The sequence below is a fragment of the Rhamphochromis sp. 'chilingali' genome (assembly GCF_963969265.1).
Source record: "Rhamphochromis sp. 'chilingali' genome assembly, chromosome: 3".
Taxonomy (NCBI): Eukaryota; Metazoa; Chordata; class Actinopteri; order Cichliformes; family Cichlidae; genus Rhamphochromis; species Rhamphochromis sp. 'chilingali'.
Window position 1 is genome coordinate 36,254,377 of NC_137931.1, and position 23,807 is coordinate 36,278,183.

The following is a 23,807-nucleotide window of genomic DNA, read 5'->3' on the forward strand; positions in this document are numbered from 1 at the left end:
AGCTCACCAGCCTGTGGCAGGTCTAACAGAGAGACAGAAAACCATTCAAGTCTAATTATTAATCATCAACTTCATACTATGGGGACAAAGCTAGAGTACCCGGACATGACATGTAACCACACAGAACAACCTCAGAAACATCATGGATTTGAACCCATGACCTTCTTGCTGTGAAGCAGCAGTAATAACCACCACACGTGGTAGTTATTATCTGCATTATTGTTTTGGCTGCTGTAACAGCTTAACTGTGGATTTTCGCAGGGTTAAAAAAATCAAATCAAATCAAAATACAGTCAGCCCAAACGATGCAACTTTTTACTTAAGAAAACAAACGTTTCTTTATTTTAATGACAACAATAACCGAGACTGTGACAAACAGGAGGCATCTATAATTTATTAATTATTATATTACTACCGGTACCCCCTTCCCCAGCATGTTTCTCGCACAAGCTTTACAGCTCGATTAGTGGCAACCAATCAGACGGCCAGTCTTCTGTGATTAACGTGACCTCAGCCAATCAGAGGCCTTGTTTTGACCAGCTGGGTAGTACCGGGCTACTTCTCTTAAACTTCGGCGGCTTCAAAGACGAAGGTGAGTGTTTTATTCCTCCTGGCAGGTAAAAACGGCTCCTATCGTCCGTATGTTGGAGTCCAAGTGAAGCTGCTCCCAGCTGACGGACACACAGCCTCCACCTACCCAGCCCGGGCGGCTGGCTGACGCTACTTCCGAGTATCTGGAGTAGCTAGCAGTCCGCTAACCGCTAGGATTAAAGTATATTGAATTTATTAGCTGTGAAACGAGCCGGCAGAGCCTCCACCTGAAGCTCACGGAGCTCGGTGTGTTTGCGGAGACGCCGTCGGCGGTTATATGGAGTTTGCTGCCTCGGTCAACCCGTTAGTGCCTCCGCTAGTTTCATAACGGGGAAGCTAGCAGTTAAATAAACTGGATTTCACATGAGCTTCCGCTCAATTTAAATCCTTGTTAACGTTCAACGTTGTTCTCGCGAGAGACGATGCCGAGTCACCAAAATTCCCTCATAAAATCTGATATTTACCTTTTACCGAAAACCCTTACTTGCTGAAATAAAACCCGAGGTACTTTTCAAAGCAGGAGGCGTTGTTCTTCAATTCGGCATTCATTTAATCTATATATAGTATTTTATTATTGGCTACTTGATGCTGATTCTTTCTGTAAATTAGGAGTTTAGTTTTATGTATGAAGTGATTCCAATAACATCCATGATTAAATAAAATCTGCACAGTCTGGATTCATGTTTCTCCCACGCTGTCCTAAAGAAAAGTGACCAGTTTATGCCGATTATCACAGTCAGCGCTGATACATTTATTTCCAGTGAATTAGTCATTGATAACTTGTTAATGTGTGTGTCTCACTGTAGAGGACTCTCCAAAATGCCTCAGACCAGCAAATCGAGTGGTGCTGGTGCTGCCAGTCCAGCATCTGCGCCAGACCAAGGTGAGCCTCCGCCCCCAGAGGGCGCCAGGGCTCAGGTGGCTGCTGGAGACGGGGAGGAAAGAGCCACTGTAGACGACCAGGGAGACCCAGAGATCGTCAAATCACCTAGTGACCCAAAGAGATACAGGTGAGTGACACAAGCATTTATTCAACCCATGATGAGGGTTCAAATGCAACCAGAAAACTGCTGAGTCCAACTGACAGTTTAACCCCACAGACCTCCATTTCACATTTCAGGTGTTTGCTTCACAAGTGAACTCCTACCTGTGATTGGTTGAAACAAAAGTGTTCCAGCCAGTGAACTGTTAGAAATACTTTGTTTTGCCCCCCCCCCCCAGGCTGTTATTTTTGTAAGGTCCTCCTGAAGGTTCATTTTATTTTTCATTTCAGAAAATTAGTGTTCGTTTCTGCATTTCTTTCAGGCTTTGCACTTTGTTTCTCTCAGTTTAGTCTGACGCCTCTCTGACAGGAACGTCAGTGTTTAAAGTTGTTACCTGAGATCCAGGTGTGACGTTACTTGAGCGTTCACTGTATAAACTCTTCTGGTCTCCTGCAGATACATCGAGCTGAGCAACGGCCTCCGAGCACTCCTCATTTCCGACTTCAGTGGGGCCGACGGGGAGGGAGGCGATGGAGAGTCGGCAGAGCAGGAGGAAGAGCAGGAAGAGGAGGAGGGCGGGGAAGAAGATGAAGGGGACTCAGGTGAGGGCTCAGAGGAGGAAGAAGGGGACAGAGCAGAGGAAGAGCAGGACAGCGACTTTGAAGAGCTGGAAGAGGAGAACCCAGTGAAGAAGAAGAAGAGCTCTGAGAAGCAGGTGGGTGTGTGGAGGATGGGTGATGAAGGCTCATCCTCTTCCTTGGAGTGTCTCTGAACAAAAACAGTTTAACTACATCAGCTCTCTGTGACAGATCCACCGGCAGTGACCCTTATGTGTTTTCAGGCTGCAGCAGCTCTGTGCATTGGTGTGGGGAGTTTCAGTGACCCTGATGAGCTGCCCGGCCTCGCACACTTCCTGGAGCACAGTGAGTGTGAACGTCATCGCAAACATCACCTGAGCTTGTCTTACAAACGATCATCCATGGTTTTAATTAGAATAAAGCTTTATTAATGAGATGTTAAAGTCAATGAACAGTCATCATCAGGTGTCTGTTTCCAGCGTCAAACCTACCCACCCAAATCTACCCACTCTCACGGTGTGCTCACACCAAACACGAAGCAATCGTACACCTCGCCTCACTCACATGAATACAGCTGCGTTGGCCCTCACAGCCAATGAGACAAGGAGGAGTCCAGCCAACAGCTGGAATCAAATTAAACATCCATGTTTTCAGAAGGGATTGCAAAGTCCTCACTTTCCTCCACGTGCTTTCATTGTTGAATCGTGCAGCTCCAGCTATCCCTTAAACAGTGTCACTAAACCCCGCCTCACTGCCTCAGGAGAATCCTGATGATGCAGCACAAAGAGACTTTATTTCAGAAGCTAAAATGCAAATGCGAACTTGCCTCTGTTAGCAGTACCTGTTGTAAGTTATGAGTAAATAACATGAATTTACTGAAATCACTGGAGAAACTTTAATATTAAAATGCTGCCAAAATATTAGAAACATGCTTTTTTTCACTTGTATGAGTACTGCTGGAAAAAGAAGCTGTAAACGTGGTCAGTTCAGCCTGTGTGGCTTCGATCCGAGCCTCCAAAAGCTCATCAGGAAGTCCTCACTATGAGAAATGTTTAAAAAGCTAAAGACTTCCTGCTGCAAAGGGAACATCTGGGTGCACAAATCAGCACAGTCTGACTCTTACAGGTTGTTCTGACGCGTGGTGACGCGGCACTGACTTTTTAAGTGGTATTTCCCACGTAGCTGCTTTCACCAGCAGCCTGAAATAATCCAGACATCACCGTGAGGAGCCTCAAACATCTGAACGTTAACACGTTAACCTGCTGGACCTACAGACGATTACGTAGTTTAAACCCAGGATTGGGTCACAAGTTGCCAGGAGCTGCTGGCAACTTGTGATTGGCCAGCAGAGACATGCTCTGACCGCTCTGTGCTTCTTCCTCCTCCTCCTCAGTGGTGTTCATGGGCAGTGAGAAATACCCGGCGGAGAACGGCTTCGACGCCTTCCTGAAGAAGCACGGCGGCAGTGACAACGCCTCCACAGACTGCGAGCGGACCATCTTTCAGTTCGATGTGCAGAGGAAGCATTTCAGAGATGCGCTCGACAGGTGAGCTCCTCGGGTTTCCTGTTACCTGCTGTTCGTGGGATCCGCTGTGAGCTTTCAGGCGTGTGAAGGCAGCGCCCTCGCTGCGAGCGGACGGAAGCTCTTTGGGCCATCTGGACCTCTGATGGGAGGTCAGCTGTTCACTGCAGACGCTGTGAGGTAACATTGTCCTGAGGCTGTTTTTAGAGCAGCGGACAGACGGACGGCTGAGGACACGAGCGATCTGGAGGATGGAGAAGCTGTTATACCCACTGTTTCCCGACATGTATTTGTGGTTCAGAAATATCAGAAACTGTTAAAAAGTTCCCACATTCTGCTTTCTCTGTGTGTACACTGCCAAAAACAGCTCTATTTGAAATAAGCCAAATACTCTTAAATCTGACAAAATTGTGTTGTTTTGAGAAGAAAAATCTGCCAGCAGCGGTTGCTCAAATCCAGGCCGGCCGCTCTCAGCTGTCAAATACAGTTCTTAAATTGAAAAGTTGTCTCGTTCTTCCAGAATAAGATTATTTTTCTTATTTAAAGAGTACGGTTAGATTAATTTGCTAATTTTAAGGAGCAACATTTGCTTTCCCCATTGGCAGATTTTTTTTTTTTGTCAAAACAAAACAATTTTGTCAGATTTAAGAATATTTGGCTTATTTCAAGCAAAGCTGTGTTTGCAGTGTACCCTGTAACTGGTAAATAAAGCTGGAAATGAGCTGAAATATCTTATTGAGAAAAAGCTAGACATTTTTTTCTAGATTGAGCTTAATGTTCTTATGCAAAACTTGCTTGTTAAGAATATGAATAGAATAGAAAAAAAGTCCATAACCAAGGTTTTTTACTTTCTTGAAAATTGTTTTTTTGCAGTGTCGTCAGCTTATTTGTTTCCCATGTCCTCTGCTTGGCAGACATTTCCTTAACATTCAGGGACAAATGTTAACATTTCAAATGAAGAGGGTCGCCGTTTACAAAAAGGAGGAAAAGCAGCTTAACTGTTACACTCTTGCCGCCTGGTCGTTGTAAAAATCACACACATTAGTGTCATGAGCTTAAACTGTCCTATAACACACTGAGCTCTCCTACCAGACAAACTGTTGGACACAATATTTAAACTACACATATTGCTGCCTTTCTCAGTCTCAGCTGACACACCAGCTGTGGCTCTGACGTCCTGTCTGCGTTTCAGGTGGGCTCAGTTCTTCATCTGTCCTCTGATGATCGAGGACGCCGTCGACAGAGAGGTGGAGGCTGTCGACAGCGGTGAGTCCAAACATGTTTAAATATTAAAATCTGCCATACATTACGGCGCCCTCTCGCGGTCTTCTCCTCCCTCTCTTTACATCTCCCTCTGTGATGTCACTTCCTGTCCTCTGATACTCAGAGTTTCAGCTGGCGAGGCCGTCCGACTCCCACCGGAAGGAGATGCTGTTTGGGAGTCTGGCCAAACCGGGACACCCGATGAGCAAGTTCTGCTGGGGTGAGAACACACACACACACACACACACACACACACACACACACACACACACACACACACACACACACAAGCTGACTCCACTGGCTTTGTTTGATGGTTCAGTCTGATCAGGGCTCAGTAACAGGGAACGTTTCATGAAGGTGTAGTAACACGTTTTTAACAGATGTCTAAATCAGTGGGCTTGGGCTCATAGCCTGTAATCTGCTCGGTCTGTTTTCAGTTCTTTTGCTGCACCTGCTGCATTGTGTTTCCTGCCCAGGCAGACCTGCACACACTTGTTGGTTGTGGACAGATTTTTGTGTTTAACAGGTGTCGTTTTGTTCCTGTCAGGTAACGCTCAGACATTAAAGCACGAGCCCCGAGAGAAGCAGATCAACTCCTACGAGCGGCTCAGGGACTTCTGGAGGAGATATTACTCAGCTCAGTACATGACACTCACTGTTCAGTCCAAAGGTAACAGTAGAACCGCCGCCATGCCGGTCTGTCACGTGTTTTCACTCTGAGTCTGTGGGCAGGACTTGTCCTGCTGATGAGCTGAGTTCAGCCTTGCACCTGTTTATTCCTAATGTGTCACAGAAAGCAGCAAAAACACAAAGTGCCAACAGACTGGACTGAACGCTGTTTATTTATAGAGTAAAGTTCAGCTTTAAACTGAAACTGCGGATAGAAACGAGCTCTGTAACAGCTGGATCACAGTGTTTGTGTTCTTCAGAGACTCTGGACACGCTGGAGGAGTGGGTGAGGGAGATCTTCATCAGGGTGCCCAACAAGTAAGACACACACAGACACACACACACAAATATTTAGGTGATGTCACATGTCTGCATCCAATCACGTGTTGCTGTAGAAACCCTGAACTTTGTTCTGTGTAGAATTAATAAACAGTGATCATCAGAATCTTTAAATGAATAAATGATGAGTTCTTTCATCAGTTAAACCTGTTGATCAGCTTCTTACCTGATCTGTTTAAAGTGAAGAGGTTTGATATTTATTGATATTGATTACTGGACAGAGTGCTGATCAGATGGATCAGTAATGGAAATTACGTCAACGTGCCTGTGTTTGTTTCCAGCGGTGAACCTCGACCTGACTTCTCTCACCTGCAGCAACCGTTTGACACGCCGGCCTTTAACAAACTCTACAGAGGTGACTCATACTGATTATTGATTTTTATGTCATGTTGTTGTTATTATTAGCAGCAATCCTTTGGTTATGAATATGGAGCATGAGCACCTGCTGCTTCCAGGTGTGTTTCCTGTCCCTGTTGTAGCACCTGGTTTATCACCTGTGGCTCAGCATCAGGTCGTCCTTAGTAAAACTGAGAGAGGCAGAAATCTGAATCTAAATCTAAACACCTCACAGTCAGGAGGAGACCCACTGCCTGATCAATACAGTTTATCAGAATCAATCTGTAATCACTAATGTCAATCTCTCGGGCCAATAAGACTATAACACTTAGATAACACTTCCCCTCTCTGACTGGCCAGTCTTCCATCACCTGACAGCAGAGTTCCAGGAAGTGAAGCCATTCGGTTTCCTCCCACATTGTTTCCATGGAGACGTCCTGAAACTCTGATAGTAATGATGTTTCAGTGAGAAATTGGGATTGATGAAGACTGCTTGTGTGTTGCAGTGGTGCCTGTGAGGAAGGTTCATGCTCTGACCATCAGCTGGGCCGTCCCGCCACAGGGGAAGCATTACAGGTGAGTCACTTTCTGACCTTTAACCCTCGACTGTTCAGCGCAGCTGGCTAGGATGTATCACAAGTTAAAGAGCAGGAGTCTCAGTCAGCTCGCACTCAGATTTCATTGCACAGCAATCACTGATCACCATTTTGATCGTAACACGCAGCCTGGCTAGTGCACGTGGCTGTTGTCTAACATCATAGTCACCATCAGTAAGACGAATCCTCAGTTTGAAGCTGTTTACTCTCCTGAATGAATCTGAAAGTTTTCCTTGTGCATCAGGAAATAGACCAATTCAGACGTGTTCTCAATCAGGAAATACTCAGAAAACACGATGACCACTCACTCGCTTTGACATCACTGAACTCTTAAATGCTTTATCCTCACATCATCGCAGACCGCCGTCACACAAAGCTTGTAGTGTTGAACGTCCAGTCTGATGTTTGTGTGTATGTGGATTGCGGCTCGGTCATTTGAAATGTTCACAGCTGAGTGTGTGAACACGTTTGTTTGTGTTCCTGTGTCAGAGTGAAGCCTCTTCATTACATCTCCTGGCTCATCGGACATGAAGGGACGGGCAGCATCCTGTCGCTGCTCAGGAAGAAGTGAGTCATGAAAACAGACGTGTGAATGAAGGAAGGCACTGCCCTGTGTGTGTGTTCTGTGTTTATAAGTATGAGTGTGTGTGTGTGTGTGTGTGTGTGTGTGTGTGTGTGTGTGTGTGTGTGTGTGTGTGTGTGTGTGTGTGTGTGCAGATGCTGGGCTCTGGCTCTGTTTGGAGGAAATAGTGAGACCGGCTTTGACCAGAACACCACCTACTCAATCTTCTCCATCTCCATCACTCTCACTGATCAGGGCTACCAGAACTTCTACCAGGTACACACACATACATACATGTTGGGTTTTCATATCTTGCTTTCCCTAGCCCCTTACCATAACCACAACCATAACCTAACTGTAACCCTGACACTAAAACCACATTTTGAGTCTCAAAAATGCCTTCAAACTTAAAAAACTTAAAAGATATTAAACTTCTAATTTTTGGTTGCCACAAAGATATGAGTACATGCTCACTAGGGCTGCCACGATTAGTCGACTAGTCACGATTACGTCGACTATCAAAATCGTCGACGACTGATTTAATAGTCGACGCGTCGTTTGAAGCTTTGTAAGATCCCAAAAGACGCAGGAATAAGTAGTAGGATTTAAGAGTGTAATAACGGACTGAAACAGAAGATGGCAGCACTGCATGTACAAGGATGCCAGCTGCCGTTAAACCCCGAAGAAGAAGAAGAAACTGTGTCCCAGAATTCATAGCGCAGCCCAGCTCAGTTTCCAACAATGGCGGCAGCTTGCTAGTTTTAATTTTACTCTTATTATTCTTTCTGGGTTACAAAATAAACGTTTAACATATTTTCAGGCGAGAATGTAACTGTGTAAACCTCAAATATCTGCTCAGTTTATCAAGACACCAAATATTTTCAAAAGCGCTCCGACGTTTTCGGAGACGTCTGTTACCCACTAGCTCGATAGCGAGCCGGGGGCAAGGCTAACTAGAGCCGTGAGAACACCGGACTCCCGGCAGATCGTTTTCAAACCCACCGCCGTCTTTCGCTACTCAGGTTAAATATATATAAGTCACTTAGATAACTTAACAATGTTATTGTTTGGCTTTTTTTTAGTATTTTATTTGTTCCTGAGTAAATCAGTTTGGCTGAGATTAAAGTTATAGTTTTTACACAGCTGAATAAACGTCAAGCAGACAACTGATTATCAGAAGTGTGAGATGCTCCAGAATTTACTCCAGTGTCCTGTTATATTTTAGATAGCAAGGAGTTTATTAAACTTCACCGAAACAATCTTCAAATTTCATTAAAATTTAATAAACTATCATCTTGTCTTTATTTTTAGTTAGCACAGACCTTAAACACTTAAAGCTGTAAGCTAATGATAGTTATATAAGAGCAGATGCTGCTGGTGCAATAAGCTGTACGTTTTACGTCCAATGGATGATGATCTGATTAGTCGACTAATCGCAAAAATAATCGGTGACTAGTCGACTATCAAAATAATCGCTTGTGGCAGCCCTAATGCTCACACACACACAAAAATGTGTTTGCTGATGTAAAAGCTTAGGTTTGGGGCCTCACCGTGCTGCTGTTCTCTCTGCAGGTCGTCCACTTTGTGTTCCAGTATCTGAAGATGCTGCAGACTCTGGGCCCCCAGCAGAGGTCAGGCTTAAAAACCTAATTCCCATCTCAGCTGCAGACGTCCATAGACAATGCTTTCTAGGTCAAATCTGGTCATCATCATTTAAAAACAATTCTATTTAGGATTTATGTTGTTGTTGAAAGACTATAAGTCATCTTTGCAAGCTGTTCCAAAGGTGTGAATTTAGCCCAATTCCAGCTGTGACTTCCTGTTTTCCCTCTGAGCAGCTTCCTGTTGATTAGAGCTCTAATTGACATCTGATTGGCTCAGATGTAGAAGCTAAAATCTGTCACGTTTGGTTGAAAAGTGAGAGCTCAGCAGATGTCTCCATTACACCATTCTTCTGTTGAAAATCAGGTGTGTTGTTGCTGACATTGTATTTATGTATGATCACGCCACCGCACACCATCCACTCAGCGTCCACCGTCACTCATCTTTAAATCTACAAACATGTTTGTGTCGTTTCTCTTTTATCTCCATGTAAGTTTCTGTATCATTGTGAGCAGCATGCTGAGATGATCCATGCAATGATCCATGAGCGTCTGATAGTTTGAACTTACTGTTCCCTCGTCCTCGTGCGGCGTGTTGCTACAGCATTTAGTGAGGAAGAGGCATCCTCTCACTGAAAACCACACCCACACTGGACAGGAGATCTTTCTTCTACACATCACTTAACCTAAGTTGTCTATTTAGAGTTTAGAGACTCAGCTGCACATGCTCACATTCCGATACACCATACAGGCATCATACATGTTTTGCTTTGTATCTGCTGTTGCAGTGCTGGATGTTCATATTAAACCGTAGTAATAACGAGGTCAGTGTATGTGTAGTAGTCTCTGTGAGCCAGCAGCTCAGATTGCTCGTTACCTCGGTGAACTGACATCACCGTGTCACAGATTTCTTTCAGACACGGCACGCTCAGAAATGAGAGAAGATCTACAGTTTCTGCTGCAGGTTCAGACTCTGGCGTGTTCAGATGGATCTGAGGAGGTTCAGGTTCAGTTTGTTTTTTAGAACTTTCACACTGGCCAGATGAGTGGGTTGTGCTAACAAGCTCCAGCCCCTCTGCAGGCTTTCAGAAGCTGTCCAATCAGAAGAAAGTTGTATTGGAGTGGGAGGAGCTAAAGCATCACTTTTCAGACAGGATGAACCGCAGGGCTAGACCCAGTTTAACATAAGGAAGGATTATTTTGAAGTCTGAGAATAAAACTGTGGAACGGCTTTAATCTAACTAACACTCATTAGATAAACTAACACTAACAGACACACAGTCTGCAGTACCACATCCAATCAGAGAATCCCATCTGTAATGAAAAGCACCGTAATTGGATCGATTTATTGTTAATTTTCTTCTGTAAAAGATGCTTAAACAGAACTTCAGTGAAGGGCAGAGTTCTTATCACACACTGAAGTCAGATGTTATGTGATGAGGGGACATGGCACTTCTGGTGGGAGGAGCCAGACACTTGTTGAGGAAGCTATGATGTCATCAAACTTTGTGAAAAATGACGTCCAGGAAAAAAATCTTTTTAAGCGTTAATCTGGGACGAAGTCACCGAGCTCTGAGATTATTTTATTTTATCTGCTTTTATTTCTTTTTCTTTGTCTGAATGAAATCCTCTGTTTCTGCTTTCTTTATTTTTCAGGATCTATGAGGAAATTCAGAAGATCGAAGCCAACGAGTTCCACTACCAGGAACAGGTAGAGGTATTGCACCACAGACACACAGTCAGGCTGAAGTGATGTGAGCTCAGGGAGGAGAGCAGAGGCTGAAGGTAGACACTCAGAGGAGGAGAAGGCGCTTCGTCAGGGACAGCAGAGACAGAGTAGGACAGAAACGATAGAGCCAAGCGTTGTGTAACTCCTCATGATGAGCTTCACTCTTTACTGTCTTTCTCTGTGAAACGCTCACTTCCAATTGTGTTGGGCAGACGGATCCCATCGAGTTTGTGGAGAACATCTGCGAGAACATGCAGCTGTTTCCCAAACAGGACTTCCTGACCGGAGACCAGCTCATGTTCGAGTACGACCCCCAGGTGAGCATCACCGTGATCCGGATCTTGATCCAGAATCAGTGCAGTAATCTGTCCTGTGTAGAGTTTACGCTCTCAGTGAACTGTTTGTGTTGTCAGGTGATCAACGCCGCTCTGTCCCTGCTGAAACCCGACAGAGCGAATCTGCTGCTGCTGTCGCCGGAAAACGAAGGCTGCTGCCTCCTCAAAGAGAAATGGTTCGGTACCTGCTACAGCGTGGAGGGTACGACGCTTTAACCACAGCACAGTTACTCTGTTAGTCTGCACCAAGGAGCGCGTAGCTAAAAGCTAACCCTGACCCTGAGGCAGGGGGAGGTCGTCGTGTTGGGAGGGCATGAAGCGCTTATTATTTTCATCACTTAACTCACACAGACCATTTTTATACGCTACTATAGTAACATCAAACTTCACCTTCGAGAACGTGGAGGTCTGAGGTAAAACGACTGTTTAGTTTAGTTTTTCAGCAAACAGTTGAACAAAATAACAAAAAACGTTTGTGTGCATGAAGCTGCAAAATTTGTTGTGTCGACATTACTGATACGTGCAATTTTAAATCATTTATGGAGTAAATGTCTGCTTTGAAACAGAGTAAAGCTGTGAAGGCGACTTTGAGTCCTACCTGTTTGTGTAAATGTCCCAAATTTAAAATAATAAATAACGTAATAATAAACGTACAGCAGCCTGATAGCTCAAAATTTTAAAAAAGCCAGATCCAGTGTAATTTAGACTAAATGCAAATCAGCTGTTTATGTTTTCATGTACTCGGCTGTGAACCAAACATGCTTGTGTTTGGGCTGTGAGAGGAGGAACATGCAAACTGCAGCACTCCTGTTTCTTCATCATAATAAAGATGACTGGAAGTGACCGGACAAGCCAATCAGAATTAAGTGGTGTGAAGTTAGCGCAGAGTTTAAAGTTTCAGGGGGTCCTCGGCGGTGACAGTCTGACCCTGTGACTGCTTCCTGTTTGTCGCTAAATGTGGGTGTGTTTGTTTTGTCTCGTCAGATATCCCAGAGGAGTGGGCTGAGCGCTGGGCTGGAGACTTTGACCTCAACCCTGAACTCCACCTGCCTGCTGAGAACAAATTCATCGGTCAGTGTAAACGCATTTGGCAGCTTCAGATGATGAAGAGCAGCTCAGGCTGAGTCCACGTCAAGCTGATTTAGGATCAGCTGAAGGCTGAAAAGTTCAGATGTGCATCTTAGACTCCTACACCAAAGCCGGGAACAAGTTTCCAGCCTTTGGAGAAGTTTAGATCTGAAATCAGTCAGGATTTAAGAATTTAAATAATAAAAATAAAACAATTTCTACATCCTGTAACATCACAGCGTAAAGCTGTACATCAGTACGTTTCAGTGTTTCAGTCATCACAGCATCATTACTGACAACCAATAAACTCAATCTTCTGGGTTTTTTGTCGCTTCTGCAGCAACGGATTTCACCTTGAAAACGTCTGACTGTCCGGACACAGAGTATCCTGTGAGGATTGTGAACAGCGAGCGCGGCTGTCTGTGGTACAAGAAGGACAACAAGTTCAAGATCCCCAAAGGTGAGCTGGGCCGGCCAGGTCTGCTGATGGAGCTGAACCAGAAAAGGGAAACCAAAGTTTGGACCAACCAACAATTCAGAACCAAATAATCTCACGTTTACCTTCATGTAAGACAAAAAAGCCATCACGGTTTAGCCCCGCCCGGAATCCTCTCCTGCTGCCTGGTCTTTTGCGACTCTAACGGGACCAAAATGAAGTTTGTGTTTTGTGATTTAGACCTAACACCAGAAACTTATCAGGACAGACTTTCCTGAGCTCAGAGGCAGCTGAGCAGGAGGGTCACTTCCTTATAGACTTCTTTTTACAACCAGAGGAGTCGCCCCCTCCTGGACATTAGAAAGGGTTGCTGTTTAAGGAAATGCTTCCACCTTTATTTACAGTCTGTGTCTGACAGTGAGCGAGTGCGGCAGAGTTAGAGGAGTTAATGTGCTAGTCTGACTTCTGCTGAGTCTGCAGCATCTTCAGGCACTGAGCACAAAGATGACGACCTGCAGAGTAAAAACTTTCAGTCAGTGTTTCAGTCCAAGTTTAAACCATAAATAAGATCTATACTGGTTTAATCAGACAGACCAGTTTAAACTATCCACCTGAAAACTGCTCAGGCATTAAAGCTCAATTTTATCAGGACATGTCTGATAGGAAGCAGGTGGAACAGCAGTGTCTTGTGGACACTTGATGTCATTACACTTTATCCAAATAAGAGTGATGCGGTGTGATGTCAACTCAATTAAAAACTGTATTTATACCTACAGTTACACAAAACACGAATCAGCAAGACAATAACAGCTGGAAACAGTCAGCTGTATCAGAATCTGTTTGGATAAATAATCACTGATGTGTTTTTATTTCAGCCTACATTCGCTTCCACCTGATCTCCCCGATGATCCAGAAGAGCCCAGAGAAGTAAGAGCCACCGACACACCTGAACATATTAGATCCACCTGCAGTGCAGCACAGTGTTACCTGGAAACAGTGACTGACACAAACATAGCTTTGTGTGCTACATATTCAGCATTTGTTAAATTTGAGCGGCACAGATGGAGAGTGGGCTGAGCCTCACTAAAGTCTCTAAATCTGTCGATGCAGTCACTGAGTTCTGAACAGAGAGGTGAGCAGAGCGTGGCGATCACAGCTCAGAGTGAGAGTTGCGCTCGGTCTGACGTGGTTCAAACGGACACGTAGAGAATTCAGATCTAGCAGTTCATTCACATTCTGAGATGATCACGATGATGATTATGATGATGAAGGTAACTCTCTCTCTTCTCCTCCTCCTCAGCCTGGTTCTCTTCGACCTCTTCGTGAACATCCTGGCTCATAACCTGGCAGAGCCGGCCTACGAGGCCGACGTGGCTCAGCTGGAGTACAAACTGGTGGCCGGAGAGCACGGACTGATGATCCGGCTGAAAGGCTTCAACCACAAATTGCCTGTGAGGAAACACACAGACACTCAGACACACACATTTTGGTATGAAGGTTATTCCTGCTCTGCATGAACCTGCAGAGTCAGCACTTGCAGCTCTGACAGTCTCCATCTCGGCTTTTATCTTCTTTATTCTGAAAACCAAAGATTGCAGGAAGTGTCCTCCAGATGAGCAGGTACTTATTTAGGCATTTATACTAAAGCTTTTTCTAAATTAACTTAAACTTCAATCATCACCAGTCACATGTGATAAACTACTGAAGGGTTGCCCCATAAAATAAAATCCCACCGTCTTCGTGTCACTGAATTCTCACAAACTTCAGGAACTGTGAGTGCCGGTCTCTCTGATAATTCAATTCAATTTTATTTATACAGCGCCTAATCACAACAACAGTCGCCTCAACACGTTCTATATTGTAGTATAGAGACCTACAATAACACAGAGAAAAAAATAATCTCCAAAAGATAAAAGTCTCTACAAAACACATGGGTGAGTGCTCTATGCAGGTCTCATCAGCTTTTTTGTTGTGAAGGTTTGAATTTTGCTGAGAGTAGTTCGATGCTACTTGACTGTGAGGGTATCTGTTAGTTAAAGATGAAAGCACACAATAATGAAGTTGGTTTGATATCTGCGAGTCGGAGTGTTAAACATCATTTCAGCTGCTTTGTTTTCCTTCCAGCTGCTGCTACAGCTGATCGTGGATCAGCTGGCAGACTTCAGCACCGAGCAGAGCGTCTTCACCATGTTCTCAGAGCAGCTGAAGAAGACCTACTTCAATATCCTCATCAAGCCGGACAGGCTGGGCAAGTACGTCCACACAGGCCTTTTGAGTTCAGTATCTAGAGGAGCGAGGGGTTGAACCAGTGATTAGTGGATGACCTTCTGAGGCACAGCTGCTCCTGAACCAGTTCTGTTCTGTTTTAACAGCAAATCGTGTCACATTTTAATAAGCTAATCAGAAACTTTTCCATCAAATAAACGATTCCCAGTGATTTCCATCAAGCTGTGTTCATGTTCTCTGCCCCGTGCTCAGTCAGAGCATGCTCACTGATGTCAGTATGTGGGCTCGTACATTTAAGAAGATAAGATAAGATAAGATAAGATAAGATAGAACTTTATTAATCCCTCAGGTGGATTCCTCTGGGAAATTCGGTTTCCAAATAGCACAGCACCAACAGAGCACCAAAGTTACAGAATGTGAGCAGAATACCATATAAATACAGAGACATATATAAATAAAGAGTATACAAAAGGAATAAATAGGAATAAGAATACAAGGGAATTGCACATTTCAAGTATTGAAGTCTATTGCACCGTTGGTTATTAACAAAAAGTATTTCACAGTGAAAAGGCACTACAGCTTAGTTGTTCCCCCCTCCTTTGTCCTCCTGTTTCCCCTCCCTCTGCCCTCCAGAGAGGAGTTAAACAGTCTGATGGCGTGTGGGACAAAGGAGTTTTTAAGTCTGTTGGTTCTTGTCTTTGGGAGAAGCAACCTGTCACTGAACAGACTATGGCCGTGTGCAGAGGATGCCCAGCATTGTCCATAATGTCCAACAGTTTCTTTAATGTCCTTTTCTCTGCCACTGTCACCAGAGTGTCCAGCTTCATGCCGACCACAGAGCTAGCCCTCCTGATCAGTTTCTCCAGCCTGGATGAGTCCTTCTTTGCTGTGCTGCTCCCCCAGCACACCACAGCATAGAAAAGTACTCCAGCAACCACCGACTGGTAAAACATCCTCAGGAGCTTCCTGCAGATGTTAAAAGACCTCAGCCTCCTGAGGAAATACAGTCGGCTTTGGGCTTTTTTATACAGGTGCTCTGTGTTGCATGACCAGTCCAGTTTGTTGTCCACCCACAGCCCGAGGTACTTGTACTTGTTGACCACCTCCTCTCCCTCTATCTGAACCGGCAGTGGATCTGCTCTGGACCTCCCGAGGTCCACAACCAGTTCCTTGGTCTTCGAGGTGTTGAGTTGCAGGTGGTTTGTGTGACTCCATGTGACAAAGTTCCTCACCAGACTTCTGTACTCCTCTTCCTGATCATCCCAGATACACCCCATGATGGCTGTGTCGTCTGCAAACTTCTGAATATGGCATAATTCAGAGTTATAGCAGAACTCAGAGGTGTACAGGGTGAAGAGAAGAGGGGACAGCACAGTTCCCTGTGGTGCTCCTGCGCTGCTGACCACAGTGTCAGACGTGATGTCCTTCAGCCTGACATACTGTGGTCTGTCAATGAGGTAGTCGGAGATCCAAGCCACCAGGCAGGGGTCCACCTGCATCCTGTCCAGTTTCTCCTGGAGCAGACAGGGCCGGATGGTATTAAAGGCACTGGAAAAGTCAAGAAACAGGATCCTGACTGTGCCTTTTCCCCCATCCAGGTGTGAGTGGGCTCTATGTAGGAGGTACAGGATGGCATCCTCCACTCCGACATCCGCCTTGTATGCGAACTGTAGTGAGTCCTGGGCATGCTGTAGCTTTTCACCTCCCACTGTGCTGCTTTCATCTCCTCCTTCACTTTGCTCCTGAAAGCCTTCTTCTTCCTGTTGAGGACAGCCTTGACTTCCTGTTTTACCCACGGTTTGTTATTAGGATAACACCGTACCGTCTTAGCAGGGGCGACCGTGTCCACACAAAAGTTGAGATAGTCTGTCAGACAGTGTGTCGCCCCCTCTATGTCCTCACCATGTGGGCTCAGAAGCACATCCCAGTCTGTGGTGTCATAGCAGTCTCTCAGAGCATCCTCCTTTTCTGGGGTCCATCTCCTGATTAAGCGTGTTGTGACAGGCTGCCTTTGGACGAGGGGTGTGTATTGTGGCTGTAGGTAAACCAGGTTGTGGTCTGACTTCCCTAGTCTGACCTACTGTATGCATCTCTCACATTGACATACAGTAGGTCAATTGTCCTGTTGCTCCATGTGGGACAATTCACAAACTGGTGAAAAGCAGCCAGAGTAGAATCCAGTGTGGCATGATTAAAGTCTCCAGATATAATAATGAAAGCCTCGGGGTGTTGTGTCTGCAGTCTTGCTGTAACTGTGTGTATTTCCTCTGTATTTCTGAGGGTTTGATCAGTATCGGCTCCCAAACTGAGCATTTCCTCTGAGGAGAGAGACTCAGTCTAAAGTGGAGCTGTAGGTGGATGTGATCAGTGTGGTGTTTCCTCTGCAGAGACATCCGTCTGCTGATCCTCGAGCACTGCCGCTGGTCCGTCATCCAGAAGTATCGCGCAGTCTCAAAAGGTCTCACTGTCGACGACCTGATGACCTTCGTCAGAGGGCTGAAGGCAGAGCTTTATGTTGAGGGGCTGGTGCAGGGAAACTTCACTAGTGCGGTGAGACACACACACACACACAGACTTGTTTTCATATAGTGAGGACATCTAAGGCTACGTTCACACTGCAGGTCTTAATGCTCAAATCCGATTTTTTGATCAAATCCGATTATTTTGTCTGCTTGTTCACACTACAAATAAAATGCGACAGCAAACGCTCTCAAGTGTGAACGCTCAAAGCGGCCCGCATGCGCAAAAGAAGACGTCACACACAACGCGCTCTGTTTAGACCCAGAGCAAACAGTATTGTTTGACAGATGGCCCTTAATATAAAGACTTCGGACTTCACGTTTCCCAAGTTTTTGCTTTAAGTTATTTTGTTATTTACATAATAATAATGTAGATAACCTAATAATTATCCTTATTGCTGTTAGAGGAGCGGTGCTTCAAAGGATAGTTGGTGATTTCTGTCAGAATCTGCAGATTATTCAGTACAAATAAAATGTTCACGTTTCTCCAACGTTGTCTTCCCAGCAGTTTCACTGACATCTACACGGGATGGCCAGGAAGCGTTCGCGATGTCTTCTTGGGCGCTTCTCCGGCGCTGATAATTGGCGTCTGTCTTCTGTCAGTGACGTAAAAGACGGATTTAATGCGACTTCACCATTCAAACAGCAGTCGCTTTCTAAAACATCGGATATGTATCAGTACCACATACGAAAGTGAGCCAGATCGGATTTGAAAATATCGGATTTGTGCCGTTCACACTGTCATACCATGATCGGATATGGGTCGCATAGGGTCAAAAAAAGCGGATTTGATGTGCTTTCGCCTGCAGTGTGAACGTAGCCTAATTGACATAATACTTTCCCTAGCCGGTTACCCTAACCATGAAAAATGAATGACTAATCCTCAGCTTAAACCTAAATTTAACCATAACCCAACTGTAACTCTGACACTAAAACCACATTTAGAGTCTGAAAAAGGCCTTCAAACTCATGGGGAAAGGGCATTTTGTCCTCAAAAGGGCTGTTGGTCCCCACAAGTATAGTAGCATTCCAATTTTTGGTCCTCACAAGTATGTATAAACATGGTTCACATAGACAAACACGCACACAGAGCTGAGGTTAAAGGTAAAGTCTGTCAGCGTGTATCCTGGGACTGAGTTCCTCCTAAACAATATGCATCAAAACAGATAAAACCTCCACAGCGGCGCTGCTATACAAGAAGAAGAAACAGGAAGTACAGAAAATGCTGTTTTCTCTAGGAAGTTTATTTTTTTTTAAACTCTAGAATCTCTGCTTCTCTAAGTCCTGATTGTGTCTTCAACCGCAACAGGTTACAAAGATCGAGGTGTGTTGAAACGCCACCGATGTGCAGATCAGAATCAAGTAGAAGAATATTTAGTTCAGGTTGAAGGTCTGAGCTCACTGATGATGTCATTTCCTCCCACAGGAGTCCAAAGAGTTTCTGCGCTACTTCACTGAGTGAGTATCTGCTGCTGTTCATCAGTTCACAGAGACATCTTCAGTCCTCTAAATGACGTCAGCGAGGTTTTACAGATTCAGGGAAGAGTTCAGCTTTCTGCTCTGATGTCACACCAACCTGTGTGCAGGAAGCTGCAGTTCCAGCCGCTGCCTGCAGACGTCCCCGTGCTGTTCCGGGTGGTGGAGCTGCCGCTGAAACATCATCTCTGCAAAGTGAAATCTCTCAACAAAGGAGACGCCAACTCTGAAGTCACCGTCTACTACCAGGTAAAAAAAACAAAAAACACAACACCACAGAACTGCTGATTCCCGCTTTGTCCAATAGGGGGCACTCTCAAGCTCGTCCAGAATGAACAAAACTGTAAATTTCATGATGTTCATCCTGGTTTTGATAGAAGAGCTCAAGACAACAGATATAATTCTATTTTTTATATTTTTGTGGTTTTATTTCAGTAAAATGCCTTAGTGCGAGTATCGGGGACATCACAGCGCCACAAGTTGCTTTACAGCATCCTCTATTTTACAGTTTTTTACAGACGCTAGGACACATTTCTCAATACTTAGGTCACTTTTGCAAAACTCCTCACACAGTGAGCACAACAGAAGTCTATGTGGGCTAAACTGAGGATCAGTTATCATTGTTTTGGCACAAAATGCATTCAATGACTACATCTCTCAAATTTCATGAATTATTTTCTCACTCAGACACAACAACTGCCAAAAATCTTTGTACGTACAGGACATTTTGCATGTACTTACATACTGTTTTCAAAACTGTTAAACTTCAAAACAATAACATAATGCAAAACTGAATAAGACAGCAAAATCCAACAGCAATATTTTATTGAAACATATTTTAAATCTAAAAATGCAGTTTAACCAGCCACAGCTGATTCTCATTGTAGATGAACATCTACACAGTTGTTACTCCTTCAATTTCATTACAAAAGGAGATAACTGCTGAATAGGTTTGTTTTGTGATGTAAACATGGACCCAGCCAGAAATGGAGTAGATTAGCATTACTATTGTATGTGTATCAGTGGATGGTGTGTATACAAATTCTTGTATTTTGGGATTACTTAGTGCAAAAAAATAAAAATACATAAACAAATATTAACGAATTCTGCATGATGTCTGATTCATTCCAGTAACATATATTGAAATTATAAACAGAGATGTGTCCTTGTTTTACACAGGAAAACACTGTGTAATGCTACATGTTGTTAGTGTTTTTTAGGTCATTGTTTTGTGGGTGACAAAGTGTGTTTGTCGGCTGTCAACCTTTGCTAGTGTTCTGGAGGAATGTTTTTATTTGAGACCTGAATGAAGTGTTTTGGTAGTTGTAGTGCATTTTGAATGTGGAATGAACTGCTTTGCCAAGCTGACGGTCAGTTAGGAGGATTGTGTGAAGAGTTTTGCAAAAGTGACCTAAGTATTGAGAAATGTGTCCTAGCGTCTGTAAAAAACTGTAATTTGGGGCATGAAGCCAGCAGCGGTCTCCTGATAGTATCACCTTCAATCACAACCAGCTGCTTCCTGCTGGGCTTTAATTCTGTGTGTGTGTGTGTGTGTGTGTGTGTGTGTGTGTGTGTGTGTGTGTGTGTGTGTGTGTGTGTGTGTGTGTGTGTGTGTGTGTGTGTGTGTGTGTGTTGCAGTCCGGGCTGAAGAAGCTCAGAGAGCACGCTCTCATGGAGCTGATGGTGGTGAGTGTCGCCTCAAACACTGAACACAAGTTTAACATTTAGAAGCAAATTGAATAAATCCAGATCATTCAGGTTCACAAAGTTCTGTGACTCCACCCATAAGAACCTGTAGCCGATGTAAAGATGGACGATCACCCCTCTAAGGTCGTCTCCCTGTACACCTGCTCTGACCACTCACCCTGTGATTTGACCTCAAACACGTTCGCAGAGCAAACACGAGCCTCTGCTCTGGTGAGGAAGGGGCGGTCAGCACAGGACTAACAGGAAGATATTTAAAAGGTTCAGAAGAGACCGCCTTCAAGGAAAGATCATCCAGGTTTAAGCAAGTGGGGTTTTTAAATCTGGGTGAAGTGATGAAGCTTTTAGATCACACCTCATACACATTAATTTTATCAAGCTAACACCTGTTCACTGGTACGTATTCTGACTGAAACTACAGGAAGTGAACTCATTACAGCTTCCTGTTTGAAGTTTATGTGTGTGTTCACAGATGCACATGGAGGAGCCCTGCTTCGACTTCCTGAGGACGAAGGAGACGCTGGGGTGAGTGTTCTTCCGGTTAACTGTCACACTGATTCAAACCACAGCATCAATGGGCCTTGACCCATTGTTGTGATCTGTACGCTCGAGTGGGATGGCCTTCGTTGTCCTCCAGGAGGTTTGTTCACTGGTGCATCTTTATTTATAAGGCCCTGCTTGGACAAATGCCCACCTACATTTGCGATCTGCTCACACGGAGGAGTACTGTTTCTTACAGCCTGCGTTCAAGCGATCTTTTTTTGCTCAATGTTCCATTTGCAAGAACTGAACTGGGAAAGAGGGATTTTACTTATGCTGCCCGTTTCACATGGAACATGATGCAAAAAGACTGGAAGATAGCAGATCTTATTTCATTAAATGCTTTTAAGTCCAGATTGAGAGAGCCAGAGAAAAATGTTTTTAAAATGTAATTGTTATTTATAATATGTATGTAGCTTTGTAATTTCAACATGTTGTCGCCTCTTGGCCAGGACTCCCTTGAAAAAGAGGTTTTTAATCTCAATGGGACTTTTCCTGGTTAAATTAAGGTTAATAATAATAATCATCATGTTGATAAAGCAGGTTTCCTGAAACAGGTTTCCATAGCAACACAATCACTGATAATGAGAACCTCCATCAGCGAACAACTCTCCACCCTGAGCCAACAGGAAAGGAGATCCCACCTTAACGTCAGCTGAATAAAATCAGAAACCTTTAATAACAAACGATCACGTGTTCATATCTGTGTCACACAGAATGGGGTGTGAGCTGCTTTTACATTCAAAGAAACAGCAGGGGGCGCTAAAACGCAGAACTCCCCACATCATCACTGAGTTTTTAACTTGCTGACCTCTGACTTCCAGGTACCAGGTGTACCCCACCTGCAGGAACACGTCGGGTGTGCTTGGATTCTCCGTCACCGTGGAAACTCAAGCCACAAAATTCAGGTGAGGATACCTGTGTGAATTTAGCTGAGGTTTTCAGGTGAGCCAGTTTAATGCTTCTATTGGTCCTCCTCACAGCTCCGAGTTCGTCGAGGCAAAGATCGAGGAGTTCCTGGTGAGTTTCGGTGAGTGTCTGTCGGGTCTGAGCGACGAGGCCTTTGGGACTCAGGTGACGGCGCTCATCAAGCTGAAGGAGTGCGAGGACGCACACCTGGGGGAGGAGGTGGACCGCAACTGGTTCGAGGTGGTCACGCAGCAGTACGTCTTCGACCGGCTCAACAAGGAGGTGACGCTCATGTTTCTGCATCTGCATGTTACTTTACCAACATCCACCCATCCATCCACCTAGTCTCTTTTCTGTTTATGTAATTCAGGGTTGCAGTGGAGGTGGAGCCTATCCCAGCTAAGTTGAGATGGATGAATGTGAATCTTACCAGAAGTCATGCTATGAAGTTTTCTCTCAGCACGTTCTACAGGCTCAGGTTTAACCAAACCAGCCAGTGACCGTGCCAGTGCTGGTGAATGGCCTACCGACCACTCACTCTTACAGCTGGGATGGGCTCCTCCTTCCCTGAAACTCTGAACTGGAGAAAGGAAAGGGATGGATGGATCTATTGCGAGTTTGTCCCGGGAATTTGATGCTGAGAGGCTGTGTTGCTGGTTCTGGTCCCAGTTGATGACCGACTGTGGTTTGCGTTGCAGATTGAGGTTCTGAAGACGTTCACCCAACAGGAGCTGGTCTCCTGGTTCCTGGAGCACAGAAACAACAGCAGCAGGAAGCTCAGCGTGCATGTGAGTAAACAGGAAGCAGTATTTCTCTCTGAGCTGCGTTTGTAAGAAACAAGCTGTTTCAGTAAAGTTGAGTTGTTAAAGTCACACTCTTTATTTTCCTTCCTGTTCCTGTCTGCACTCAGGTGGTCGGCTTCGGCGTGGAGGAAGGTGATCAGAGCACCACCTGCAGCCCAGATTCTGCTACCTCGTCCTCGGCCTACGGTGAAGTGAGCGAGCTGACATTTGTGCCGACCTCGTCGCCATCTCTTCAGGACACCACGCTCATCACCGACATCAGAGCTTTCACCTCCTCCCTCCCCCTCAACCCCTACCACAAAATCATCAACTAGGCTACACCCCATAAAAGTGAAACGCCTACTGATTGGTCATGTTTCTGCTGTGTCCTTTTCCTCTCTGTGATTGGTTACAACAGTGCTACATTCACTTCTTGTGGGAACTAATATGCTCTGAGAATCAGATTTCAGGTCAGTTTTGGACAAAGAGTCCAGAAAAACTACAATCATGGCACCTTCATGGGTCCGATGAAATTCCCCTCCTTGTAGCTTTCAACTGTGAAATAATGATTTTTCCCACAAGACATGAATGCAGCGTGATGACTCAGGGCTGTGGTATCAATAAAGTCATTATTTTATTTGTAAACACACACGTGTTCTTCCTGTTATGCTCACTCCATGCTTCAGTTTGTCCTTCAGTAATAAAACATTTAAAGACATTTCATATTTCATCTCCAACTTCTTGTTTTCATTTGGAAAAAAATCAGAAATAAAGCAGACAAAAAAGGCAATCATTGACCTCCCTTAATATCACTGACTATAAAAACTATAATAAATCCTCAGATTTTTGGAATCCTGCAGTTTAGAAATTGGAATAACCACTAATAAAAATAACTCTTAGCTAGAATATGAGCTTAAATGAGTGGGAGTACATGCAGTGTTAAGCTTAACATATGCTTGGATAATGTGAAAGGACGCACAGGAGAACTGTTTCTTCTTTCTCGCCTTTTTATCCCCAGTAGTCCACACATTTATCACCG

General features: G+C 44.6%; 1 protein-coding gene across 2 annotated transcripts; it reads left to right on the forward strand.

Annotated features, from left to right (window-relative positions):
• Nucleotides 1-472: 472 nt before the first annotated feature.
• Nucleotides 473-23,496, forward strand: nrd1b (nardilysin b (N-arginine dibasic convertase); the record flags this gene model as incomplete). Of its 2 annotated transcripts, XM_080877758.1 has the most annotated exons (31): nucleotides 473-592; nucleotides 1,398-1,601; nucleotides 2,031-2,289; nucleotides 2,416-2,497; nucleotides 3,546-3,699; nucleotides 4,868-4,941; nucleotides 5,063-5,158; nucleotides 5,489-5,611; nucleotides 5,871-5,928; nucleotides 6,231-6,304; nucleotides 6,792-6,861; nucleotides 7,371-7,448; nucleotides 7,599-7,719; nucleotides 9,016-9,074; nucleotides 10,701-10,755; nucleotides 10,986-11,090; nucleotides 11,187-11,310; nucleotides 12,093-12,179; nucleotides 12,517-12,636; nucleotides 13,488-13,539; nucleotides 13,913-14,063; nucleotides 14,737-14,864; nucleotides 17,226-17,388; nucleotides 18,784-18,815; nucleotides 18,944-19,082; nucleotides 20,472-20,519; nucleotides 21,010-21,062; nucleotides 21,902-21,985; nucleotides 22,061-22,268; nucleotides 22,685-22,774; nucleotides 22,897-23,496. In XM_080877758.1, 30 exons carry the CDS (start codon nucleotides 1,411-1,413, stop codon nucleotides 23,101-23,103), a joined length of 3,285 nt encoding a protein of 1,094 aa, XP_080733884.1. In that variant the 3' UTR covers nucleotides 23,104-23,496. The 2 variants fall into 2 exon arrangements, with proteins under 2 accessions (XP_080733884.1, XP_080733883.1); XM_080877757.1 differs by lacking the exon at nucleotides 473-592 and having other exon boundaries at nucleotides 1,378-1,601.
• Between the last annotated feature and the right edge of the window lie 311 nt (nucleotides 23,497-23,807).